The sequence below is a fragment of the Homalodisca vitripennis genome, chromosome 5 (assembly GCF_021130785.1).
Source record: "Homalodisca vitripennis isolate AUS2020 chromosome 5, UT_GWSS_2.1, whole genome shotgun sequence".
In the NCBI taxonomy this organism is placed as follows: domain Eukaryota; kingdom Metazoa; phylum Arthropoda; class Insecta; order Hemiptera; family Cicadellidae; genus Homalodisca; species Homalodisca vitripennis.
The window spans coordinates 148,584,982-148,608,774 of NC_060211.1; the positions used below are offsets into that span (position 1 = coordinate 148,584,982).

The 23,793-nt window shown below is 33.0% G+C and overlaps 1 protein-coding gene across 2 annotated transcripts in view; it reads left to right on the top strand.

Moving 5' to 3' along the window:
- Positions 1-23,793, top strand: part of LOC124363015 (tyrosine-protein kinase Dnt-like) — an 89,859-nt gene that overhangs the window by 13,597 nt on the left and 52,469 nt on the right. The window contains exon 1 of one of the 2 annotated variants that reach the window (XM_046818075.1): positions 5,669-6,423. The exons of the other annotated variant lie outside the window; for it this stretch is intronic. Within the exon in view, the coding sequence (XP_046674031.1) occupies positions 6,321-6,423 (103 nt within the window). The 5' untranslated portion in view covers positions 5,669-6,320. Of the gene's footprint in view, positions 1-5,668; positions 6,424-23,793 lie in introns of those variants that run through there. 2 annotated transcript variants of the gene reach the window in all.

The following is a 23,793-nucleotide window of genomic DNA, read 5'->3' on the forward strand; positions in this document are numbered from 1 at the left end:
AGAAAAAGTTCAATGATTACAACCCTTCGTAAATCTGGGAGAGGTCTCCTTGTTAAATCGCGTCTAACAAGAACAGTTGCTTTGGAGAACTTTTTTATTTATAATTGTAGCCTTCTGAATTTCGAGTAGTGCCACGTTGGCTGCATAATGTCATCGCGGTGATTAAAACATGTTCGATGTATAAGTTCTCTCTTGAAGGAGAGGGAGAGGTTCCTACACGCCTAATTAGTAACTCCACACGACACTGTCTAATCTATTTTGGTGTGTTCTGATTCTGCATGCCTTTTGAATATAATTTCCTGTTTAGTATTACTATTTGAGAGCGCAATTACTAATATTACCTACATCTCACCTTTCTCACTAAATTTTCGATATTATTATATTAGCTCTCAATCTGGAAGAATAGTTCCTCAAAATTCTCAGCTTTTGAAAGGTATAACTGCCACTAGATCTTACGAAAATAAATAAATATTTCCATAACTGCTAAGGAGAATAAATTTAAAGAAAATTGCATTTTCAATTTAAAAGTGTTTACATAGTTTTATAAAGCAGAAGGGCAAGCAAAATATCTGTATAACGACGCTGAACGACCTCCTAGGGATGCATGTTTCTTAGACACGGGTGTTTGTAGAAGCATCTTACACGTCTTATATATATATAATATATATATATATATATATATTATATTTAAATCTCAAAAATAAAAAAATATAATAGATTTATTATTCTTAATATTAAATTTTATTATATTTATATAGATAAATTTAACAAAATCTGCGTGTATTTGTAAATATTTTGTGGTGGAATAAAGTCGTGTACATGGAGTGGTGACCGCAACAGGTTCGCGTGAGAGTGTCCGAGGCTGCATATGTATGAGCGCGTGTTGCTGATATAAGCGTCCTGAATATTTAGCTGGAGAACTTAATTAAAATTTTCCCCTAAAGTAATTATGTCACGCGATTTTACTGCCCTCTCGGACTTTGCTCAAAATATTTGCATATTTTTGATTCCAGCGTGGAAAAATGCATTTCTCGTTTTAAAACAATTATAACTATAGAATAACCTGCCTTATTCATGAATCACATTACTAGCTCGCTAAATTATTTTTTCCGATTACTTAATGCAATGGTTCATACAATATTTATAAATGTGAACTTAACTATGATGCTTAACTATGCAAGTATTATCACTTGTAGATGTGTGACATGTAACAAAATAAATGTTGTAACAATATAAAGTATGAAACAGACTCTAAGAAACAAAATCGTGAAGTGATTTTTGGAGCATACTTAATTCTGTATTTAAAGTTTGTGGTTGACGACTGATGGTTTGGAAGGATAGCAGGATTTCAGACATTTGCTATCTTTATATGTTACAAAATGTACAGCACTGCGTTTCGACTATTGAAATCTGCCCTCTTCTTCAGATGTAAAAATCTTACACAAACATGTACTTAAGATCTATAAAATTCAGGAATGGACTGCCACTCAAAGGATATACGTACCATTCATTGCAAAAGCTTGAAGTCCATACTGCAGAAAAATGTACCCACTTGTTAAAGCACAGAAATCAAGAACACGTTACACCAGCACCAGGGAAAATAGAACACTGACTCCAATCCTCGAAACGTTGAGTTATACATTTTGTACCGTATAACGAGGGCAAATTTCCAAAATCCTACTGTCCCTTAAACCTATGACGCATACATGGGAATTAAGTGGATATTTGTGATTAATAACGATGACAGAATTTATTTTGTACATATTCCATTTAATTACTTAGAATTAGCATTTTAACAAACCTATTTCAGTATGCATTGTTGAGCTGGGTTAAGTTAGCACAGGTTGAAATCCTGTCAGTGAACATAGCATTTTCCATCGGTACTGCCAACCTTTCGCTGTGATTGATAAGGTGAGATAATTGCAGACAATGAAAATGCCTCTTCCCCTTGACTGCACTACTTTGTTAGTCTGGGTGTCTCTGATGTCGAAACGATGCGGAGGCTCGTTTTGACCTTATTTGCTCTTCGTCGCCGATTATCTTTGAATCCCTTCATACGAACATTACTCCAGATTTTGGGAGTCACGTCTGCAACAGCATCATTTTTCAGATGCTGCACGTAAGAGGATGGTGCAATGGAGCTAAACTTATTATTCGCATAGATAAATAATGCACAAGATGTTAATCTATAAATTTTTCGTACTTTTTAAAAGTTAAGAATAATACACTCAGACTTAAGTCATAGTTAAAGATGAACTTCCAAATGGATACGTCTTAATTTAGGTTTTTCCCTTTGGTACGTTGTGAAATACGATGCCTTTTAGTAGAGAAAAATACAGTGAACCTGTTTTACAGAGACATATTTAATTAGAGATGTAGCCTTGAAAAGTGTTTGATAAATATGTATATAATTATAATCCTTTTAACACTTTTTAAACTTTTTATTTTCATACTATGTACATTTTGAATTCTGGGAATGCATCTTCAGGTACTAAGGTTAAGTTAAATTATAAAAAAAAGATGAAATGAGGCAATATCTATGATTATACGGGTATATGAGGACGTAAAAGTGTTTTAGGCTTAAAAATGTTCTGATAGGCTAAAACTCAACAGCGTCATAGTGGGCGCTTAACGAGAAATTCGTTGCACCTTTATATTTACAATAAGTGCATGAATGCTAAATGTAACCAACCATACTCGATCTATAGTTAGGCTATAGCTCACATTTATTCAGTAATTCATTAGTTTAATACTTGATAGTTGAGGAAATTTCAAAGAACTATGGCGGACTTGGGGGCGTCGAAAACGATTTTTCTGTTATTATACATTACATAACAGAGTATGACGTAAATTATATCCCGTCTAAATGGGTTGAAATATAACAGAAACCCATAGTACAATAAGAAACCTCTTAAATGATACATAATGGAAATGTACCCTAGTTCATAAGGTTACTACACGGCCAGTTCCATTATATACTGTATAAAGAAAAACTGCTAATCGATTAAACTGTACAGGATTTTTCTGGCTTATTGTGGATAGCCATTTTGTCAAACGACAACAAGTGGGACTAATAAGGAAAGTTATAGGATCTACAGACCTTCTGAAGTACAGGATCAAGAAATAATAAACAAGCAAAAGAAAAAATAATCCTTAATTTTACAATGAACGAGTTTATCCTGCAGCCACTTTATACTTGATAAAGATGAACCATGTGAGTTTTTAAGGGGTGAGAATTTTTATTGTTACCCGTAAGCAACAAAATATGTTCAATTGGTTTAAATAAAAAATGTGAGTTTAAATAGTTTGTGGATTTATTTTTATTGAAATGGGGTTTGTCGTGAAACAGTTAATTAATTAATGCTTGTTTGGTGTTGTCGTTCAATTAATGGCCACTCTACCCATACGACCCAATATAATGTGTTTTAACGTTTTCCAACTAATTAGTTGCAACTCGGCCTTTTTCGTAAAAAAAAATTATGATAAAAATTGTAAATAATATATTTATTATTCGTATGACCTTTTAAAGTATTGATTTTTAAACGGTTCAATATTTTACACAAAAAACAATTTTAAATCAAACGTTGCACCATTATAGAATTCAATGTTTAGTACGAGATACGAGTATTAGTACAGCCTTGTCTTATATCATGATTCCAGCTTTACATATGTGTGAGTTACAGGACCGATAATCAGGTAAACAATCTAAATGAAAACTCTCAATATAGTAATTAAAAAGTCACACAGCGATGGATAAAAAGGTCACTCTGAGCGACAAGCTCATGCATATTAATGGAGGGGTAATTTGTCGCACATCTTCGTGCTACCACAACATTCGTCATTAGATAGAATATATGAATAAATTCCTCAAAAAATGCAACGTAAATGTTATTTTATTTCTAAGATGTCAAAGCTCCTACGAAACTTCGGCACAGGAACAATCAAATCAAAGCCTAAATGCTGGACCGCCTCAAGTCTTCTGTATTTTATTATCCCTCGGCGTTTAGGTAGGGTTATAACGCTGAATAGAAATTTTGAACGTTTATATGGGTGTATTGTTTATTTGTTTCGTAATTTTAACTTTTAAAACAATCACCATTATCGAGTCTACAAATGAGATATTGCAATAATTGCACAAATAGATAAATACATTTTATAATGGAATTGAAATAATTTGATTAATATGTTTATCCAGACAAGACAATTGTTTATGGCATGTGTCATAAAATGCTTATAATATATATTTATAGAATCAATGAATATTTTAACTCGTTACTGCTGTGATTTTTGTTGACAATTTGTTCGTTTTTGTAAAACTTTTCAGTACATTATATTTGTAGTAAATTAAATATTTTTATGATGCACTCACAATGGTCAATGCTTTATGGTGATGTATCTGAATTACTTCCAGCTATGAAATTGTAATAACCTTTTAGTTATACAGGAGATAAACCTGTCATACAAACGGTATGCGCTTTGGACTGTGGGATTATTACAGTTAGTTGTGAGGTCCGACGCTAGGGATGCACCAAAAAACCATTTTTGAAGCCCTTAATAGCTCATATAATATAAGAGGTTCATGTGGGCGCCTGCACTGTGGTTTAGAGTACTAAATTTCATGTTTCTGTGAGTGAAGGTTTTTTTCTGGAAAGTACAAGTGGCTTTGGACTTTATATACGAGGTCTCGTATGTATATTAATTAGGGCAAACTATTCTAAATTTTCTTTGACCTGAAAAAACACAAGATTCTTTCATCTAACAGAATTGGAAGATATGCTCTCTAACGGTTACAATTTGTTTCTTTTTGTTTCTAATTGGGACATATGCTCATATTCGCATTTTACAACTATAAAATCGAGTCATTTTTCCAGGAATATTTTAACTTTAAAAAGATTCTTATAACAATACTTAAGACTCAATACATATTTGTACAAATGAGTATTATAAAAATAGAAATTAGTTTTCCTTACTGATTCCCGAGATAATTACGAACTAAATTACGTAAATATGACATTATGTTGATACTATGATGGTCGAATTTATTTATAATTTTTAAGTACACTTACTCAGTCTTATATATATACACTTAATACTGTATACGAACAAGCTGTAATAATATTGCAGTAAAACAAAATTACTGGTTAGTTAATGGGTAGTAAAAAATTGAGTTAGGCTATAACCCATCGTACCTGTTCAATTTATTAAACATTCCTCTAGATATTTAGGAAAAACGTGAATTCTTCATTTTTAAGTCTAATTTCTTACCGTTCCTGGGTGTAAGTGACGCGTTATCTACGAATGCTAAAAAATAACATATTTAAGAGGAAATCGTTTAGGTAAAATTTATTATGTGGAATTTGGATTTCATATGTGAATTATATAACGATTTTATGGTGAAGTACAATTTACAACCGAATATCTTAATAGTTATATTTTAAATGCAGTATTTAAGTCACAATCATTTTGCAACAATAATGTACAGCACCTGTTTATAAAACGTCACTTCAGTATAAGAACTATGTTTTTGTCACGAGTGACTTCAAGAAGCCTAATGTATGACCTAATGACCCCGCCCTGTCACACCGGGGACAGACGCCCGTACTCTCCGCTAGTGTGGGGTCAGAGGTTCGCGGAGCGGAGTGAGCAGCAACAGTTGGGGTGCGCGCGTCGCGACGGCACTGCGGTGCCTGTGCGTGCGAGAGTCAGTCTCAGCAGCGTCGCGGCGCGGGTCGCTCTAGCGGCTCAGTACTGGGTCATCGCCTGACGGTCGTGGACCGAACGTCCTCTCGCCAGGAGACGTGACAAAGTCGTACATTCAGTGCTGGTGCTTCTTCATTCATTATTATTCTTACGGATTTCTTTTAAAGGAACATAAAAATCTATACTTTCTACTATTCTGTTTTAGTTTCAAACCAATTCGTAGTGTTTTGTACAATTATGGCATTCAAATTATTACTTAATACTGAAAGAGGATGTATTTACAAAATATTTAAACAATTTTAAATATACAGACAAACACATTATTATGGTTATGATTAGTAAGTTAATTTATATAAAGTGATATAAATATTACGTGTTCATCTGAAGATTGATGTAGATTATAACGTCGAAGGGTAAAAAGGTTATATTTGTTATAAAAATAAATTATTTGCTGTAGATGTTTGAAGCTCTTCATTTTGATAACTCAAAGGTTTTGGTAATTTTAATGCTTATTTAATCATTTATTAGTATATTGAAATCAACGTTATTCGGACGTGAGAAAAATTCTAGAAAATATTGCGTTGTTTTCTCACTAATAAGTTTATTTCGGCGCTTCTCCGATGATCACTTCCGGTTCCGGTTTGGTCCTGCTCCTTGCGCTACTTCAAGTCTCTGCGAAGTACAATCTCTTCATCAGCCAGGACGAAGTCAGGAAACTTCTAGGTAACGATTAATTCACATTAATAGTGTATAGTATTGTTGTTATTAGAATTATAATTATTATCACTGTGTACGGTTTTTTACATTTATGTAACATACAAATTTAGACCCGTACGAGACGACATGCTTTTAAATGAGGAATAGAACACTTTATTCACTCATCATTCTAATGTGTCCCCTAAAATAGGAAAAAATGCCAATTGATATAAAAGAAACAACATATAAAAAAACATGAAGTATAATTTAACTGTACCTTACTTATTATTCTAAAAGTGTAATCACAAATATACCTAAGGTTGGTTTTTTTAATAGCTGTTAAGGTTTACTGGTTAATTTACATATTCAAGATTTTGGAGTTAAACTCGAATATAATACGTTTAGTCTCGTAGTGTTTTAATAAACATTCGTAGTTGTGAATATGTGGTTATTCGATATTCTTTTTGTTTAGTAAATTTTAAACGTAAAAACTAAATTTAATTCATTTCATGCCATTGTCAAAATTTTTAAAAACGGCCTTTTTTAAATTTGACTTATCTTTGAAAGTTTTATATAATTCTCCAATAAATCATTTATTTTATAAATGCTAAAATAGTTGCTCTTATTTGCAAGATTTTCAGTACTGCTTATTTAGTAATTTTAAACTTCAACTTGTTTATAGGACGAGAATTTTTAAAATTTCTATGACATTTCAAACGTTCTAGCCTTTAAGCATCATGTATTGTTCCAATGTGAAAATATTTTATATCGATAAAACTTTATATGCTCTTAAAAATTTCAGAATCTAACCCTTGTATATATTATTTTGACTAAATTAGTTTATAATTTTCACCTATGTCTATTTATTTTGTTTGCTACATAATTTTAGATTCATAATGACAGTTTAATGCTCCAAATTCAAATATTTTATTGCCAGGACACTATAAAAAATGTATAGAATAGTAATATTTTCTACAATACTGAGCGAGAACTACACTTCAAGACCACAGTTAAACACACTGTATTTTCAGTGACAACATATTCATTCATGCCAATTTTCCCCTTTTCCTACGCCGGTTGTCTGTTTTCCAATTGTGCGGTCACCCAGTCGAATACCATAAACTCGTCAGCACTATGAAATGCTTGAGACGCTATAAAGCGCTTTAAAAAATGTTTTAACACCTTAAGCGTTGGGACATTTTTGATTGAATTTGGCAATTTGTTGATAAAACGAACTGCCTGTGAGGGCAAGTGTTCGTAGACTCCCGTCCTGTGACTTGCAGTTTGGTAGATATCTCTGCCTCTCGTCTGCTTATTGACAATTTCATCATTGAAAATAATATTTATTAGTAATTTTATAAATAGCGTACATTATTAATTGAATTTTCTCTGCACCTAAAAAGAAACCGAAGAAAGTTTATTACAGAATTTTCATCACTGAAACCGGTAGAAATACTTCTAGTATGTAAGCAGTTCATTTTGTAGTTCATTGGGTAAACAAATTTCGTTTAATACACAATCAAGTGTCCTATTTTTTAATTTAAACTGACTGAACAGTATTTATTAACTACTTTATTTGAATTTAAAATTAGGTTAAATTAATATACCTAGAAAAATGATAGACATTGGTGGAGTAGAGGGAACTATAATTAATTGCTTAAATTTATTTCTTGCAATAATTAGATTGAAGAATTATACCTAGAAAACTCAAAGAGTAAAGGAAAAGACCAGTTAAAATAAGGCCAATCGTAAATTGTTTCGCACTCTCTGGATTCTACATGTTTTGTCACGTGTTTTCGTTTATTAGGAATGAGTGTTTACAGGACTGCAGTTAGACTCGGCAATGTTGAGCGTGATAATTTATTTCAGCATCTTGTTTGCTATTTAATACTCATGAGATGCAATTGATAGTTGGTAGGAAGAATTTTAAAAACTATAAATTCAATAGCTCTTTGCAATGGCTTTGCTGAAGATAAAAAGTAGAAAATTAATCATTTCACGTGAAACTACAGTTTTTTGAAGTAGCACATTTCTTAATTATTTTTGCCAGATGCAAATACCAAGGGCTGAAAAATAACATAAGACTGGTACCAAATAAAAATTTCGCCTGAAATATTTTCATTTTTCCAAACGGGCGTTCACATTTACTGAAAATGAAATCTTTACAACTGTAATAAAATTGTAATTTTTTGCGAAGTCTCTACTAATTTGTGATGGACGAAATACGATGTCTGTCCGCACGCATGATAACTGTTGAATGAGGTCACCTGGATGGTTAAAAACATACAGTGAAACTAATTCTCCTAAATCTAAGCTGGAATTGAAAATTGTACACATCGGTCTATTGTGAGTTTCAATTTATGTTTGTAAAAAAGGTGAATCTCGGTTGTGGTCTTATGGTTTCTACGAGAAAACCCAGAACAATTAAAAATATTATAAAGAAAATACAATATATTTTAAAGAATAATAAAAATGATAATTTTCAATAACTTATGAACATGTATTAATGTTACGCTTACTAGAACTAAGTTAAAATTGTAAGGTACAGGCCGTTAGCGAAGCCATAGACTTTTAAAAGTTTGTCTATTACTAGGACAGTATCGATATTTAGAAAGAATACCTCCTACCTTTTAAAAGTCTATATATTTGCCACTGGATAATGTACTTTCTGTTCAGTTGTGTTGTGTACAGCTCCACCTCTAACATCGGTATAGAAAAAGGTAAACATCGGTCCATTGAGAGTTGCCCTGCGGCCCAGGGTTCCCTTAGGAGGAGACTCTGGTCTCGATACATATAGTTGAAGGTACAGTGAACCAGTTGTATGTAACCGAAGGAAAGGCCATAGCCTCCAAATATCTGGAGATAAGGGAGCATTTATCATTTGGTTTAATATCAAAAACCAAATGATATAGGATGAAGTACGTTCATAGCTCCCTTCTTTGTACTGTCAAACGTTTGACGTCCCACTAAAATGAAGTCGAGGAACGAATACAGACTAAATTAACTTTGGCCAAAGGTTTACTATTTTCTTCTGTTGTTCTTCAGGCTGAATGGTTTGGCAATGAAAATGCTATTGCCGCACCGTATCGCGTCCAGTCAGAAATTTATCATCGATGCAGTCTATGTAAGAAGGAAGGAGTAGCTGGAGGAAGGGGGACTAGAGGGACTTTGAGCGAAAGACGGAAGAGGCAATGGACATATAGTTTGTCAAATGTCATGTGTTTTGCTCGAATATTCGTTTATATGAATAGTGCACAAACGGGAAGTTGTATCTCTGAAGAAGTTGCAGTCTTCCAGTCATAAAAGTAGGGAACTGTGCTTAATTGAACTTCTCGTAGATCTACCGCAGTAGTAGTGAAACTACGGTCTAAAATATACGACTCTGTACAGATGATTCACAATCAAGCGGAAATACTAGGATTGTCTAGTTATTTTTAGTTTATACGATGAATTCATAATACCAACGTTTATAACAATGAGGTTATATACAATGATAATATCAGTACTTCAAAGGTGACTTATAGAAATTACTAGTAATAAATAAAAATAGCCGGTATTGGTACACTTAAATTAATATATAACTTTTTCTGCAAGTGCGTTACACGAACGTGGCTATAGTTCACTTATTTAATGGAAGACTAAATTAAAATTACCTACTTTGATTACACAAGTAACTGACCAATAAGTTATTAACTTATATTGTTTAATTGTAGCACCTTCCGTATCCGGCTCTCCCACAGACTTTTCCACCCAAAGCCGAACGGTCCCAAGTGGCACACATTTCGATTTGGTTAAACTTCGGGTACAATCGGTTTAATTACACGATATCATAAAAGCTTTACGGTACGTCACAATACTTCGGTTGACAGATACAAAATTACATGTTTATAGGCAGCTGACCATGTTCATAATTCAAATACTAAATTAAACACGTAGTTTGTATTTCAAGACAAACTATTTAGTTTGGTAGTTTCTAGTGTGATACTAAAATATTTTCTCTCTAGGACGTACTTTGTGCAGATTATTCTTTTTGCGATGTTAAATAGTGTGTTTAGTTTGTACTTTCACTACTTCTTGGTCGGCTCCCACGCTTTACGAAATCAGTTTTTAGTGCTTTTATAAGTGATTGCCACTATTCCAATAATAAAGAAGAAAAGTGCCATCCAGACATTCATTCTATCACACTTTGTTTAAAATGAACTTGAATGAAATTAAATGACATATAAAGAACATCATTCATGGAAAATTCATGATTCTTAGACGCTTAAATATAAAAATGAAATACCTCCATAACAAAGTTGTATTGGAGTCCTAAGCGTAACCTTGTGATTTTTAGACAGCATTTGCTTCTTCCTAAACAAATTTCTAATTCCTTAGTGTGCTTGAGGTATTTAGGAGCATTTCCGTGACATCGCCTACAAAGAAATACGGAATATTACTAATTGTTTATAATAATGCTGTTGAGCTCTTCAAGGAAAGTGTCCAAGAGAGAAAGGCGAAGCCTCCCACTCTGATCCGAAGCCAGGATTGCTTTTAACTTGGTTTATAACCTATCATAGAAGCAAGACAAACTTATGCTCTTAGTGATAAACATCTTTATTTTTGTAATAAAGATAGAAAAGAAGACTTGTATGATTAGAATTGTACAGGAAGAAATAAAATTTTTGTATTACTTACAGGCTACATTAATAATGTTTTATTTTTTTACAGACTTAAGTTAATCAGAGACACTGTTTAGGTGGAAATAACGGAAATACTTACTTTTAGAATTAAAAAAGTATCTGAAAATTAATTAAGTTAAATTTATTGTCTCTTAAGAATCAAATAATAAAACCTTTCGAATAATTTTTAATTAGATATTCTGCATGATTTAGTAGAGGAGACATAAGCACTGTATGTTATTATCTTGATAAATAGTGTAAAAATTTAAACACTGCGTATCACAGAATTGCTGTATAACAAAGTATTTCAGAGTCTATACTTAGTCTGCTATGTTTATCGTGTGTATTTAATGATCATTATATACACATTGTACTCATTGACAGTGAGATATTTGCTGTGAAAACACAATCGGACTTCAGAGTTCTTTTTATAGAGCAGAGGAGACCGCACGATTACAGTATATTTCGAGATGTGCCTGGATTAGTGTATACAGGATCAGCAGTTAGAAACCTTCAATATTATTTGAGAGGAACGATTTGGTCTTAACGAACTGTTTTGTAGTTCATCAAATCAAGATATCCTCACTGTTAATTTCCTTTGTAAAACCAACAAAATTAAGCAAATTATAATTTAGTTGTTCGCTCTTTAGTTCGTTTAAATGCAAAAAATACCTTGTCACAAAATTTCCACCACAGAAATAACCTTTAAATTCGCAGCATGGGTTTTTGTCATCTCTCTACGCACCAAATTGTTCACATTAAATAAGGTTCGTTTTCTATCAGCAAAAGTTTCCAATTCTTCGTTATACATGATACATATATCCAATCTCAGCGATATAATGTATAACAATTAATATATTATATATAATAATATAATATAATAAAGTATTTCTTTCACAACGGTCATTGGATTTGGTAATTAGTATTTTCCAATATAATGCCTTGTCAATTAACTGTATACAATATTATTTAACTTAATATGTTTACGGCGCCCAAACACAAAATATAACAACCCCTTTGATGGTGTAGAAAAGGTTATTTTTATGCCACATTAAACGAACAAATTTCATATTACGAGTAGATAAAATTGAACCAAACAGGCCACGCGTTATATCGCTAAAAGGATATCCATTAGTGGCATGGAATTCAATTAAATCCTGTTTGTAGCTTAGTAAACTTCATAAGTATTTAACATTCATCCAAGTAATATAATTTCTCTTTAGAATTACAGGAAATAGCTCCCAGCGTGTTATGAATGATGAGAGAAATAAAGAACGCGTATTTATTGGTATGAAGAGTTTCATAATTTGTAAAATTTTCACAAGTACTTCAATTCTGATCTTAATCAAATTAATAATGAATTTCATACACATCACATTATCTAAATTTACAAATTATAAAATTGTTGTCAAGGCAAGTTTCTATAATAGTGTGAAGAAATAAATATATAAAATATTATGTAATTTCTTAATTTATTTATATTATCTTATTCAAAGAAATACTATAAAATCTATACAAATGTGATTTTTTACGAGTTGGAATTTATGTTTTCTACCATTATTAAACTTCTCATTGCACTGGACAAAAACTTAGATCCAACATCAGTGGCAGGTCTTCTGGATCCTTGGATACTAACTTCATTAGTTCGTAAAGGACAATAGGAACCATTTCTATCTCTGAATGCCACTGGTGGACTGTGCCAGGCAAAGAAACTTGGATCCTCATATCTTAAGTTGGTAATGGACAATAGGAAACATGTATATCTCTGAATGCCACGGGCAGACTGTGCCAGGCAAAGAAACTTGGATCCTCAAATCTTTAGTTGGTAAAGGACAATAGGAAACATGTATATCTCTGAATGCCACTGGTGGACTGTGCCAGGCAAAGAAACTTGGATCCTCAAATCTTTAGTTGGTAATGGACAATAGGAAACATGTATATCTCTGAATGCCACGGGCAGACTGTGCCAGGCAAAGAAACTTGGATCCTCAAATCTTTAGTTGGTAAAGGACAATAGGAAACATGTATATCTCTGAATGCCACTGGTGGACTGTGCCAGGCAAAGAAAACTTGGATCCTCAAATCTTTAGTTGGTAATGGACAATAGGAAACATGTATATCTCTGAATGCCACGGGCAGACTGTGCCAGGCAAAGAAACTTGGATCCTCAAATCTTTAGTTGGTAATGGACAATAGGAAACATGTATATCTCTGAATGCCACTGGTGGACTGTGCCAGGCAAAGAAACTTGGATCCTCAAATCTTTAGTTGGTAATGGACAATAGGAAACATGTATATCTCTGAATGCCACGGGCAGACAGTACCAGGGAAAGAAACTTGGATCCTCATATCTTTAGTTGGTAATGAACAATAGGAAACGTGTATATCTCTGAATGCCACGGGCAGACAGTACCAGGGAAAGAAACTTGGATCCTCATATCTTTAGTTGGTAATGAACAATAGGAAACGTGTATATCTCTGAATGCCACGGGCAGACAGTACCAGGGAAAGAAACTTGGATTCTCATATCTTTAGTTGGTAATGAACAATAGGAAACGTGTATATCTCTGAATGCCCTGGGCAGACAGTACCAGGAAATGAAACTTGGATCCTAAAATCTTTATTATTCTAGTAATGGACAACAGGAAACATTTATATCTCTGAATGCCACGGGCAGACAGTACCAGGCAAAGAAACTTGGATCCTCAAATCTTTGATTTTAATGAGGCAATTGGACACATTTATGCCATTGACGGAGAGAAAGAGATACCTTATCATTTAGTTGTGACTATAGCAACAAACGTGCACCATCGTATATAGTTTCGTTGAATAAGATTACATATTTTAATCAGTTTTTCAGTCAACGATAACATTATCGTCTTCGTCTTCTCTCAGTTATCACAGATTATAAATAAGAACTCATGTATTCCAAAAGCGATAGACTTAATATATTTTTATGATGTGATATTTATAATGAACTCTTCAGTCGGTGATGGCTACTCGGAGGGGTCTTAATGACCGTGTCTCATTAACGGACAGAAACAGGCCCAAAATTTCATAGATTCCAACAGTAGTAGGTCTAAAGACAACACTTGTTTGTGAAATATGAAGTACATTTTCGGTCGGTGAAGGCTATTGAGAAAGACCCCATCTTCTATCTTGTATGGCATTCGTTTATTAATCCACGCCACGGAAAATCGTAGGAGCCTACCATGGTGGCAGGCTCATCTTGAGGATGAAGCATCTTTAAGAAACCCTTAGGGCTTTTCCCTACCTCGCTGAGTGAGACAGCAGTATATATGACAATCGTACATTGATGATATGTTCTTGAAACGAATGGATAATATTTTTCATACCTTAAATCATTAAAATCCAACCGTCACATACATAATTCAATGTTAAATCAGCGTCAACTAACCATATGGAGACCCTAAAGTGTTGACTTTCCGACTCCACGCCTAATTTCTGACACTTATATTACTATTACTTATTTTTATGACGATCGGTGTTGAGTGTATCAAGCTAGGAAAAATATAAACTGGGAAACAAACATCCTTTCATATTTGTAGCCCTTTTAATACCCCTCATTTCAAGGTCATCGGAATTAGGAATCAATTTACTACTTAGGAAAAAAATCATTACTTCATAAAAACCATGTTATGTGATTTATACAGTGCAATGCAACACTGTAAGCTACTAGACTATTAGATAAAGCATGTTGCTTAGTTTCTTTTTTGACTGAAATATTACATTTTTAATGTATTGTCAAAGCCACGTTTTTTATGGACAGCACTATATCTTTTGATACAATCATAATGTCTAGATAAAATAGTGTTCTTAATTTATTTTTTTAACTTAGAAATGAATTAAAGGCCTTTTCTAATTACGTAGAGCTTGATCCACTATAGGGCTACACGAGGCTTTAAAACTCTATCCATACGTATAACTAACTCTACAGTCAGTCATGAAAAAGTGGACATTGAAAAAAATTATATAATTCGACAAGATATTATGATAAGACATAAATAATTATACGTAAATTAGAATTAATAGAAAGAAACGTGCGAGTGACATAATCCTTTAGATTCAAAACATTTCTGTGATTCTGGTGTAACTTTCCACATTATTATTTAAGAGAAGTGTTAAAGCGTAGGAAAGAGCGGGGGCCATTCACACATGACACATTGTCGCAAACCCTCCGGAGGTCAAGTCAGCGATCACATAAGACCAATAGATGGAGCACTCCTATTTTCCTACAGCATTACCTGGTGTTGAAGCCAGTGGCTGGGGGGGCCATCTTGAGAACGTCTAGAAACGCCAAACGCCGTCCAGAAAAGCTTAAAAATTGCAGTCCGCGCGCATAAATAAATCGCCACCTAGCCCACTTAGGATTAAGCCAAAATGTTCAAATTTGGTGTACGTATATCTCATAAAACACTGATTCCAATGGCGCAACTCAAATTACCCGTCTTTTGATCTCTATATATAATTTAATGAGCAAAAAACTTTAAAAGTTTTATACACATTTTGAAATCGTAACATGACAAAAAGTCGGTCTGTGAGGAATTTTTTTGTTTTTAGGACAGGCAAGTTTTGTAAGCGGGAAAGTTTGAGATAAAGAGTTGAATTATTTTTTTTCATTCGAAACTTTATTTTCTAAGACCAGTCGTTTTCCTGATATTATCGGCAGAATATAGGCGAAAACCCCTGACCGCGCATCGCCCGACCTACAACAGATCGCCTACACTCCAGGCCGCTCTCGGCTCTTAAATTAAAACTCAACATATCGTTAATTTAAAATTCATTTAAATGTAAATTAATTATTTTTAATATGTTAAACATTTTTAATCTCCATTTATAAGGCATTCGCTTTATCATTTCATGTAAATAGAAACTGTCATTCAGTGCAATTAAATATTAACTAAAACTTGAGGCAATATAAGGTACAATAAAGTAAACCACTTAGACATAGACTTATTTATTTATCAACGGACAACCATTTTTTATGAGAATAGTGCAAATTAATTAATTCAAGACAGACAGCATAATCGAACAAATTTATAATAAAACATGGTGTGTTAGTTTTTTGACTATGGCAATAATTATAAAAAAATCATAAATAACACTAACCAACTCGAAAACTAATATAACTTGAGTATAATAACAAGAACAACAAACAACAACAAGATAAAAGAAAAATAATGAATAAACATTTAAGAATTAACAAGATAAATTTAGAGCAAATAACAAACAACAAGAAATGAATTGTAGCAGATCTACTTGGAAAAAATCTATACATTTACAAGAAATCAGGTAATTAACAATGTACAATCTCATTTAGCAGTGCAATTTTAGAAACAAATATTTAATTCATTAAAAAAGTACAAAACAAATAAGTTAAATTTACCACCATAGCTATTAGAAAAAAATAACGTAAAAAATAAATAAATTAAGTATCATTGAGCATGATGAAAAGACTATTTCTAAAAAAAGCTAATAGCTACATGCGAAATAGTCCAGATGCTGGCACACCAAATTACCCAAATGGGTAATTCATTATGTTTTATAAATAATGAATTTTAATATAATGGAAATTAAAATATGAAAATTAGAAACATAAATATCCAAAGCTTACAATAAAACGTACCTCTCTACTGTCCTAAAAATATTACAGTTTTTAATAGATGACTGCGTATTCTGGTTTTTGTGTAATGATGCACTGACATTTTTGCAGTGGTGATGTAGTCGCACTTTGAAGTATTGTTTACAAATAGCTTTTTTGAACTAATATAAGGTGATTTACCCCCAGGATCTTGTACAAAAACAATGTCCTCCTGGGAACAGATTTACACCGATACACTTTCGTAACCCTGAATTTACCATTCTGTCCTACTAGTTTTTCACAGTTTGTCACGGCTCCGCCTTTCTTAAATACGCAACTTTACTTCTGTTTCACATAACAAAACAAAGTTTCACAACACCTTCAGAAGGTTGTAAAAGTCCTCCTCGATTTTTACAACTTATCAAACTGTTTGCGGTATTGCGTTTTCCTCATTAGCCTGTAACCAGCTGTAGGCACCCGCTACAGGCTATTTTTATTTCTTAACGTTCTTACTACAAAACCAGAAAGGTACTCCACAATATGCGTCGTTACATTTGAAGTGTTTTCCTACAATATCATAGTAATAGTCGAGATCTTCATCTTCCTTCTCATGTTCTAAAACCTGCCAGACAGCAGCGAACACAGTCTGGAGCGCTCGCCACTAGGTGAATCATCCCAAGGTCGCCGCCATTGTTGTATCATCAGGGCGACAGAGGCGGCTTCAACGGGCAACCCCACTGCTCCATCTATTGGTCTTATGTGATCGCTGGGTCAAGTGCACTTTAGTGGGTTACCTCGAGTGTTTTTGCCACCTTCCCACACTAGCGCACGCGCCACCTTCGCGTTGTCAAGTAAAAATACCTCACACATGACACATTGTCGCAAACCCTCCGGCAGGTCAAGTGCACTTTAGTGGGTTACCTCGAGTGTTTTTGCCACCTTCCCACACTAGCGCACGCGCCACCTTCGCGTTGTCAAGTAAAAATACCTCACACATGCCACATTGTCGCAAACCCTCCGGCAGGTCAAGTGCACTTTAGTGGGTTACCTCGAGTGTTTTTGCCACCTTCCCACACTAGCGCACGCGCCACCTTCGCGTTGTCAAGTAAAAATACCTCACACATGACACATTGTCGCAAACCCTCCGGCAGGTCAAGTGCACTTTAGTGGGTTACCTCGAGTGTTTTTGCCACCTTCCCACACTAGCGCACGCGCCACCTTCGCGTTGTCAAGTAAAAATACCTCACACATGACACATTGTCGCAAACCCTCCGGCAGGTCAAGTGCACTTTAGTGGGTTACCTCGAGTGTTTTTGCCACCTTCCCACACTAGCGCACGCGCCACCTTCGCGTTGTCAAGTAAAAATACCTCACACATGCCACATGACAAGACATGCAGAGATGTTACATTTAGTCCCTACATATTCCGTTTTATCTGCCACCCTGCACCTGGTAGAATAATCCTGCCTATCTTATTTATGTTAAATTTAAGATTGTTAGCCTCACATATATTTGGTAAATAGAACACTTTATAGTTCATTGACATATTATAATGTTTCGAACTTTGCCATAACGTATAAAAATACTGCTTCTTAAAATACCATTAAGTTACATAAAACTAATAACAATATGTGATACTGTGAACAACAGTTAAAAAATCCTGTCTGTGACCGTAGCAATTTTTATTACTATCAAAATTTTCCTTATCATGTTTAATAAGATCCACGCATAAGTATAAGCATAAGGACGGGCAGAAAAAAGTTAAAAAAATGGTCAGTCTGCTAAGTTATAAAGTTAAGTAATAGTATGAAACGATCCCGACATAGAGTTAAAAATTCAATTGTGTTTTTTAGGAGTAAGGTTAAATATTTTGGTCCCAAACTAAGTTGTGATTTTCGATTAACTAAAATCCATGCTTAGGATTATGCAATTTATGTTATTCTTTTAATGTACTCTTGGGACTATTGAGGAAATGGGTTTTTATTTTTGAAAACATATATGGAAGTAGATAAGACAAGAATGGAGGTCAACATAAAAATTTCCTCTTAACTAAAAAAATATTGCTATTTTTTGCTTAGACCGCAGATAATCATAAGTGCCCTTTTATGAATCACAAAACTGTTGCCAAAGAGTATTCAGAAGCCGTAAAGTAGCTTCATAACTCATTATAGGGCAAATTTGTCCGGAGCATATAATTTTAATACGTTTATTTGTTTAAGAAAAAAGGTAAATACAGAACAAAAGAGTGCCCTGGGAACCTTAATGCAAACCTGATCTAGTAGATAATTCCACCTAAATGTAAGAATCACATAAATGATGAACAACCGAAATTTTACACCTTATTTAGACAGCCTAATCCAAAACCATACGGAACAAAAACTTTGTGTGTTTAAAGTAGTATTAACACGTTATTTTTACTGTATAAAGTTAAGTCGTTAGTATCGTAAGTGATTAATTAGAGCGTAAGTGATTAAAAAATCCTGTCTGTGACCGTAGCAATTTTTATTACTATCAAAATTTTCCTTATCATGTTTAATAAGATCCACGCATTTAGATACTTACTAAGTTACAGTTTATCTACCGATCTCAGAGTTCCCTGCTGGCCACAAAGTTTCAATGGAGAGTACGAAAGTCAGTTCAATATCAGAGAAGTTTCCCACTTCCATTCAAGGAGCGGCAGGCAGTGGTTTGTAGTGCTGTAACATTCAGCATTAACTTTCCTAAAGGTTCCGCATTATCTTTGTGTTTGATCTTTGTGAGTCCGAACACGAAGAGAGAGACCTGCATTGAAACAAACTTAGCCAATACAATCCAATACAACAGTGACTTCAGATTCATATATTAGTATTAGAAATAATACTTACATATAAAACTAAAAAGCTTAACTGAATTTGAATGTTATCACTGTTTGGGTATATTGAAATAAAGTGCGAGGAGTTGTTGTGCAGGAGTTTCCTTAAAAACAATAAATAAAAATGTTTTACCTATGATCTCTGGATTCTGTATTATTGACTATTTTATGATAAAATATAAAATTATTTAACCGCATGGTACAGTATTTTACAGGTTTTATTGTATGATCATATTATTTCGATATTCTTTGTTAATACCGAAGGCGTTACCGCATTCCTCACTCATGACGCGAAGCATTAGTAGATAAGGTAATGTAGATATATTAATAACTCCTAACGATTATAAAATTTAGTAAATTGTATTATGTTTCCCCAAAATAAAAAACCTTATTAATAACGATTACAGAGTGATAAGACGTATAATTGTGCAATCAATTTTGAGGTTGAGTATAAATTTACTTAATACAGAAACATTAGAAGAATATTTTTTATCACTTCACGTTTAATTACCCGTGTTTAAAGTTATAAATTTATTAACGTTTTTACAAAACCGAAAGAAAATCACTTAAAATTAAAAAAGTTAAACATGTACAATTTATACATGAGTTGTATAGCTTTAGCGATATATTTTATGTATCAAAAGTAATTTTACTAAATATATTTAAAAACTTTTAAATTTAAACATATAAACAACTAAACATATAATTTCCTTACTAATGGCATAAATAAAAGCCATCCAATCCCTCAAACTACTTTACATGTTTATCTTGTTTCATTCTTCTAAGGTCTATTGCACCACCGTAAGGCATAAAGTTTTGAAATGTTTGGTCGTGAGCTAACGAAGTATATTCTAGGGAAGGATGTGTGTAAAATGCCAAAAAACAACTGGTCTTTTATTTATCATAGTTAAATTTTCAATGGTATCGTTTATTTCTGACATTTTAATATACATAGCAAGAATTTATAGTTCAATCTTATTTATGTCAGTTTAGCTTTTATCGCTCATACCATAAATCCCTATTTGTTCGATGTTAAGCTACTTACAGGCGTATTAAGGAAATGACACTTTGGGAAAAGATCTCATTAACGCAAACTAAAGACCAATGAATAATTCTATCAATGAAAGAGGATTGTACATTGTTAAACAGTCGGGGAATCCGTTCGTTTGTTTCAGAGTTTTGTTAATTATCAGGAACAATGGAGTCCCGACCTGACAGTTCGCAAGTTGGAAATTGTGTTTAAAAATTAAACAACACAACTCGATTCTTGTCATCAGCTTTTGAGACACATTTTCTTGTTTACCGATTCAGAAGTACAGTCGCTACGTACTTTAATAAAATTGATATGGAATTGTTCAAATTTCAAATGGGATGGTTTTAATTAAGGTTTAGGTTTATTTAAATATCGTGTTACTTTAATATCATATATTTTCATATTGCTGTTTACACAAGAAAGCAATACTTATTGTATAGTTGATTTCTGGAGTAATTCGTGACTAAAAAAGTGTTTTCGTTTTTTAGTAAACTGTAATATAGTATGTTCTCAGAAAGCACCACTTTCTAAGTAATCATGTTTTAGTCGTTTCATAACCATTATATAAAATAAATCTCACAAACGAATCAGTTTGATTTATTTGTATTAATTCACTTTGTTGTTTAACTCTAATTAATACAAGGTACGAGTACACCACACCACGTATCGCAAAATTCGCTGAGGCCTTATACAAAATTTTCAAGGCTATACTTTATTTCATTTTTGAGATATCCTGCGGATACCTCAACCTGCATAGATAGGCAGGAAATCGTAAAGAAAATAGATTTTATACCCCCCCGCCCAGCAGGAAAATGAGAAATGGCGTCAGCCTAGTGAATTTATAGCTTTTAACGACCCTCAAGAAATTTCCATGGTAGGTCCCACACACCACTGTAGACGCATTATTTTCTATGCTGATCCAAAATTTAAAGTCCACAGATTAAATCTTTCTTGAGATAATTTCTACATATTACAATACATTTTTCATTTAGTTGAGCTTCATAGCAGAATTTACGTTTGAAGTCTACATACCAAGTCACCAAAAGATGATGTATGTATTTGGGATAATTCAGTTACATGTCATGTTAAAATCCCATATGATTGTATTCAGTTTTTTAAAACATTTACGTGTTCTGTTATTTCTCGTTGCCATAATGGTTACCTATAAGACTAATGTTAACATTTTTGCTAACGCTCAGACAGATCCCTATCGATCCTGAAACTAATTTTCTGAAAACTATGCTGTATCGGAATATGCTGTTATGTGGCCTCTATCAAGTAAGGTTGACTACGATTTCTTATAAGTAAACTTTACATCACCTTGGCCATTACAAGAGTGAAGATCAACGTTTTGGTATCGTATCGACCAGTATATTGTAGCAATAGTTTTAGTATTGAGTCCTCATGTAGAGTGAGTAGGAAATGAGTTATTCTTTGAAGGAAAAATGAACTGAGAAAAGCATAGGGCTAAAAGGAATTTTATTTATTGTATATTTACATTAAATTTGAGTTATAACTAAAATGTTTGGCTATCTTAGCAAATCTATGCCTTAAGACGTTACCCAGGTGTAGCCATACAATTTAGTAATCCTTCCATCAAGAGCACTGATCGTCTGTCCATCATATAGATTTTATAGTGAAATACGTTTTTATTTCTAAATGATAAATGCACACTGAGCTAAAGTATGCTTACTTAAGCAATCTAAACAGATATTAGTGATGTAAACGAAACTTCTTGACTAATGCTACAACGTGCTCCAACTGCTAAAGACAAGAAATAACACCGCCTTATTCATATTGAGCAGCGAAACGGTGATGCGAACTTCCGCCTGAAACAATAACGGAATTGCCTTCTGGGAAATCGCGAGAGAAACTGTTTTCTGAGTGTGTTTATCTTTTATATCTACTTTAGTATAAAAATACATACATGTATTAATTTTTTCGTAAATTGAATAAATAAAATCAATTGAATGAATGAATTGATTGAATGTATTGATTCGTATATAGAATCAGACCAGGAGAATCCTTGTAACATTTGATAGGTTGGACAGAGGAATTGTAAAGGGTGGTAAGTAAACTAATATTGGATTATAAAAAATTATTTATTGAATAATAAAATGTCATTTATTTAGTTATAAAACATAATTTATTGAATTAGAAAACGTCATTTATTTAATTCATTGGTGATGCCCCTTTTAGATTACATTTACGCTTAATTTGGTAATCTTGCTTCACCAAATTAAAAAAGAACCGTGAGATGCTGTTAAAAGTTACATGTTTCGGATATTACTACAGGATAATCTCATAATACACACATAAACACAACGAACAAACACTCATACTTACTAACTTACTTGTAATTTGTGCTAACACCTTACGGTTGTTTTAGGTTTTGACGGAGGAAAGAATGCCTAATTAATTGTAAAAGTATTATATCATGATTGTTTTAAATTACAAACAAAAATACATTATATCAGAGGAAAATAGTAAATAATAATAAAACAGATTGGAACTGTAATTTGTAATGCACTGAAGATCTCCATAGGAAAATTAATATGACTATAACAAATATTAAACATTTTAAGTCGATGGTTTATTATTTTGCTGCGCTTATAGTACACTATATCATTATTGTTAACTAACAAACAATTCGAATACCACATTTTATTTTAATTTTGTAAAACAAGAAAAGAACGTAGGGTATTGTTATTTAAGAATTATGTCAAAGATATCTCAAAACTACACTCGTTAGTCCTTAATGTAGCCATAAAAGAAATTTTCCTAAAGAATAAAAGCATTTAATTAATAACAAATGGAGAGATCAAAATTGAAACAGGGACAGTAAAAAGTAAACTTATTTATCAGTACCGTTTTACTGTTAAATGTCTGTATCCTAGAATTTCTGTACAAGAATGCAGAATATGTACAATGGAAAAGAGGAATCTTTTCTTGCTTTTAAAGTCTTTTGAAGGTAACATTTGCAATGAAAGCATATGTCTGTTACAGTCAGTTCCACAAAGATATACCATCTCTCTGTTGTCTGAACGGTACTAGACTGATTGTACTAGCCCTTGTTATTTCCTTTGTTCTTTTGTGTTGTCCTTTTTCGTCTTTAACTTTTTTGTATTTAAATCATTAGTTTGGAACTTTAATAAAATGTTTGTTCTCATATTTTAACTTGTTCATTAGTTGTATAAAACTAGACGTACCGTTTTCTGCTGTGATCGATTGCTTTCTTCCGTGGATTTAG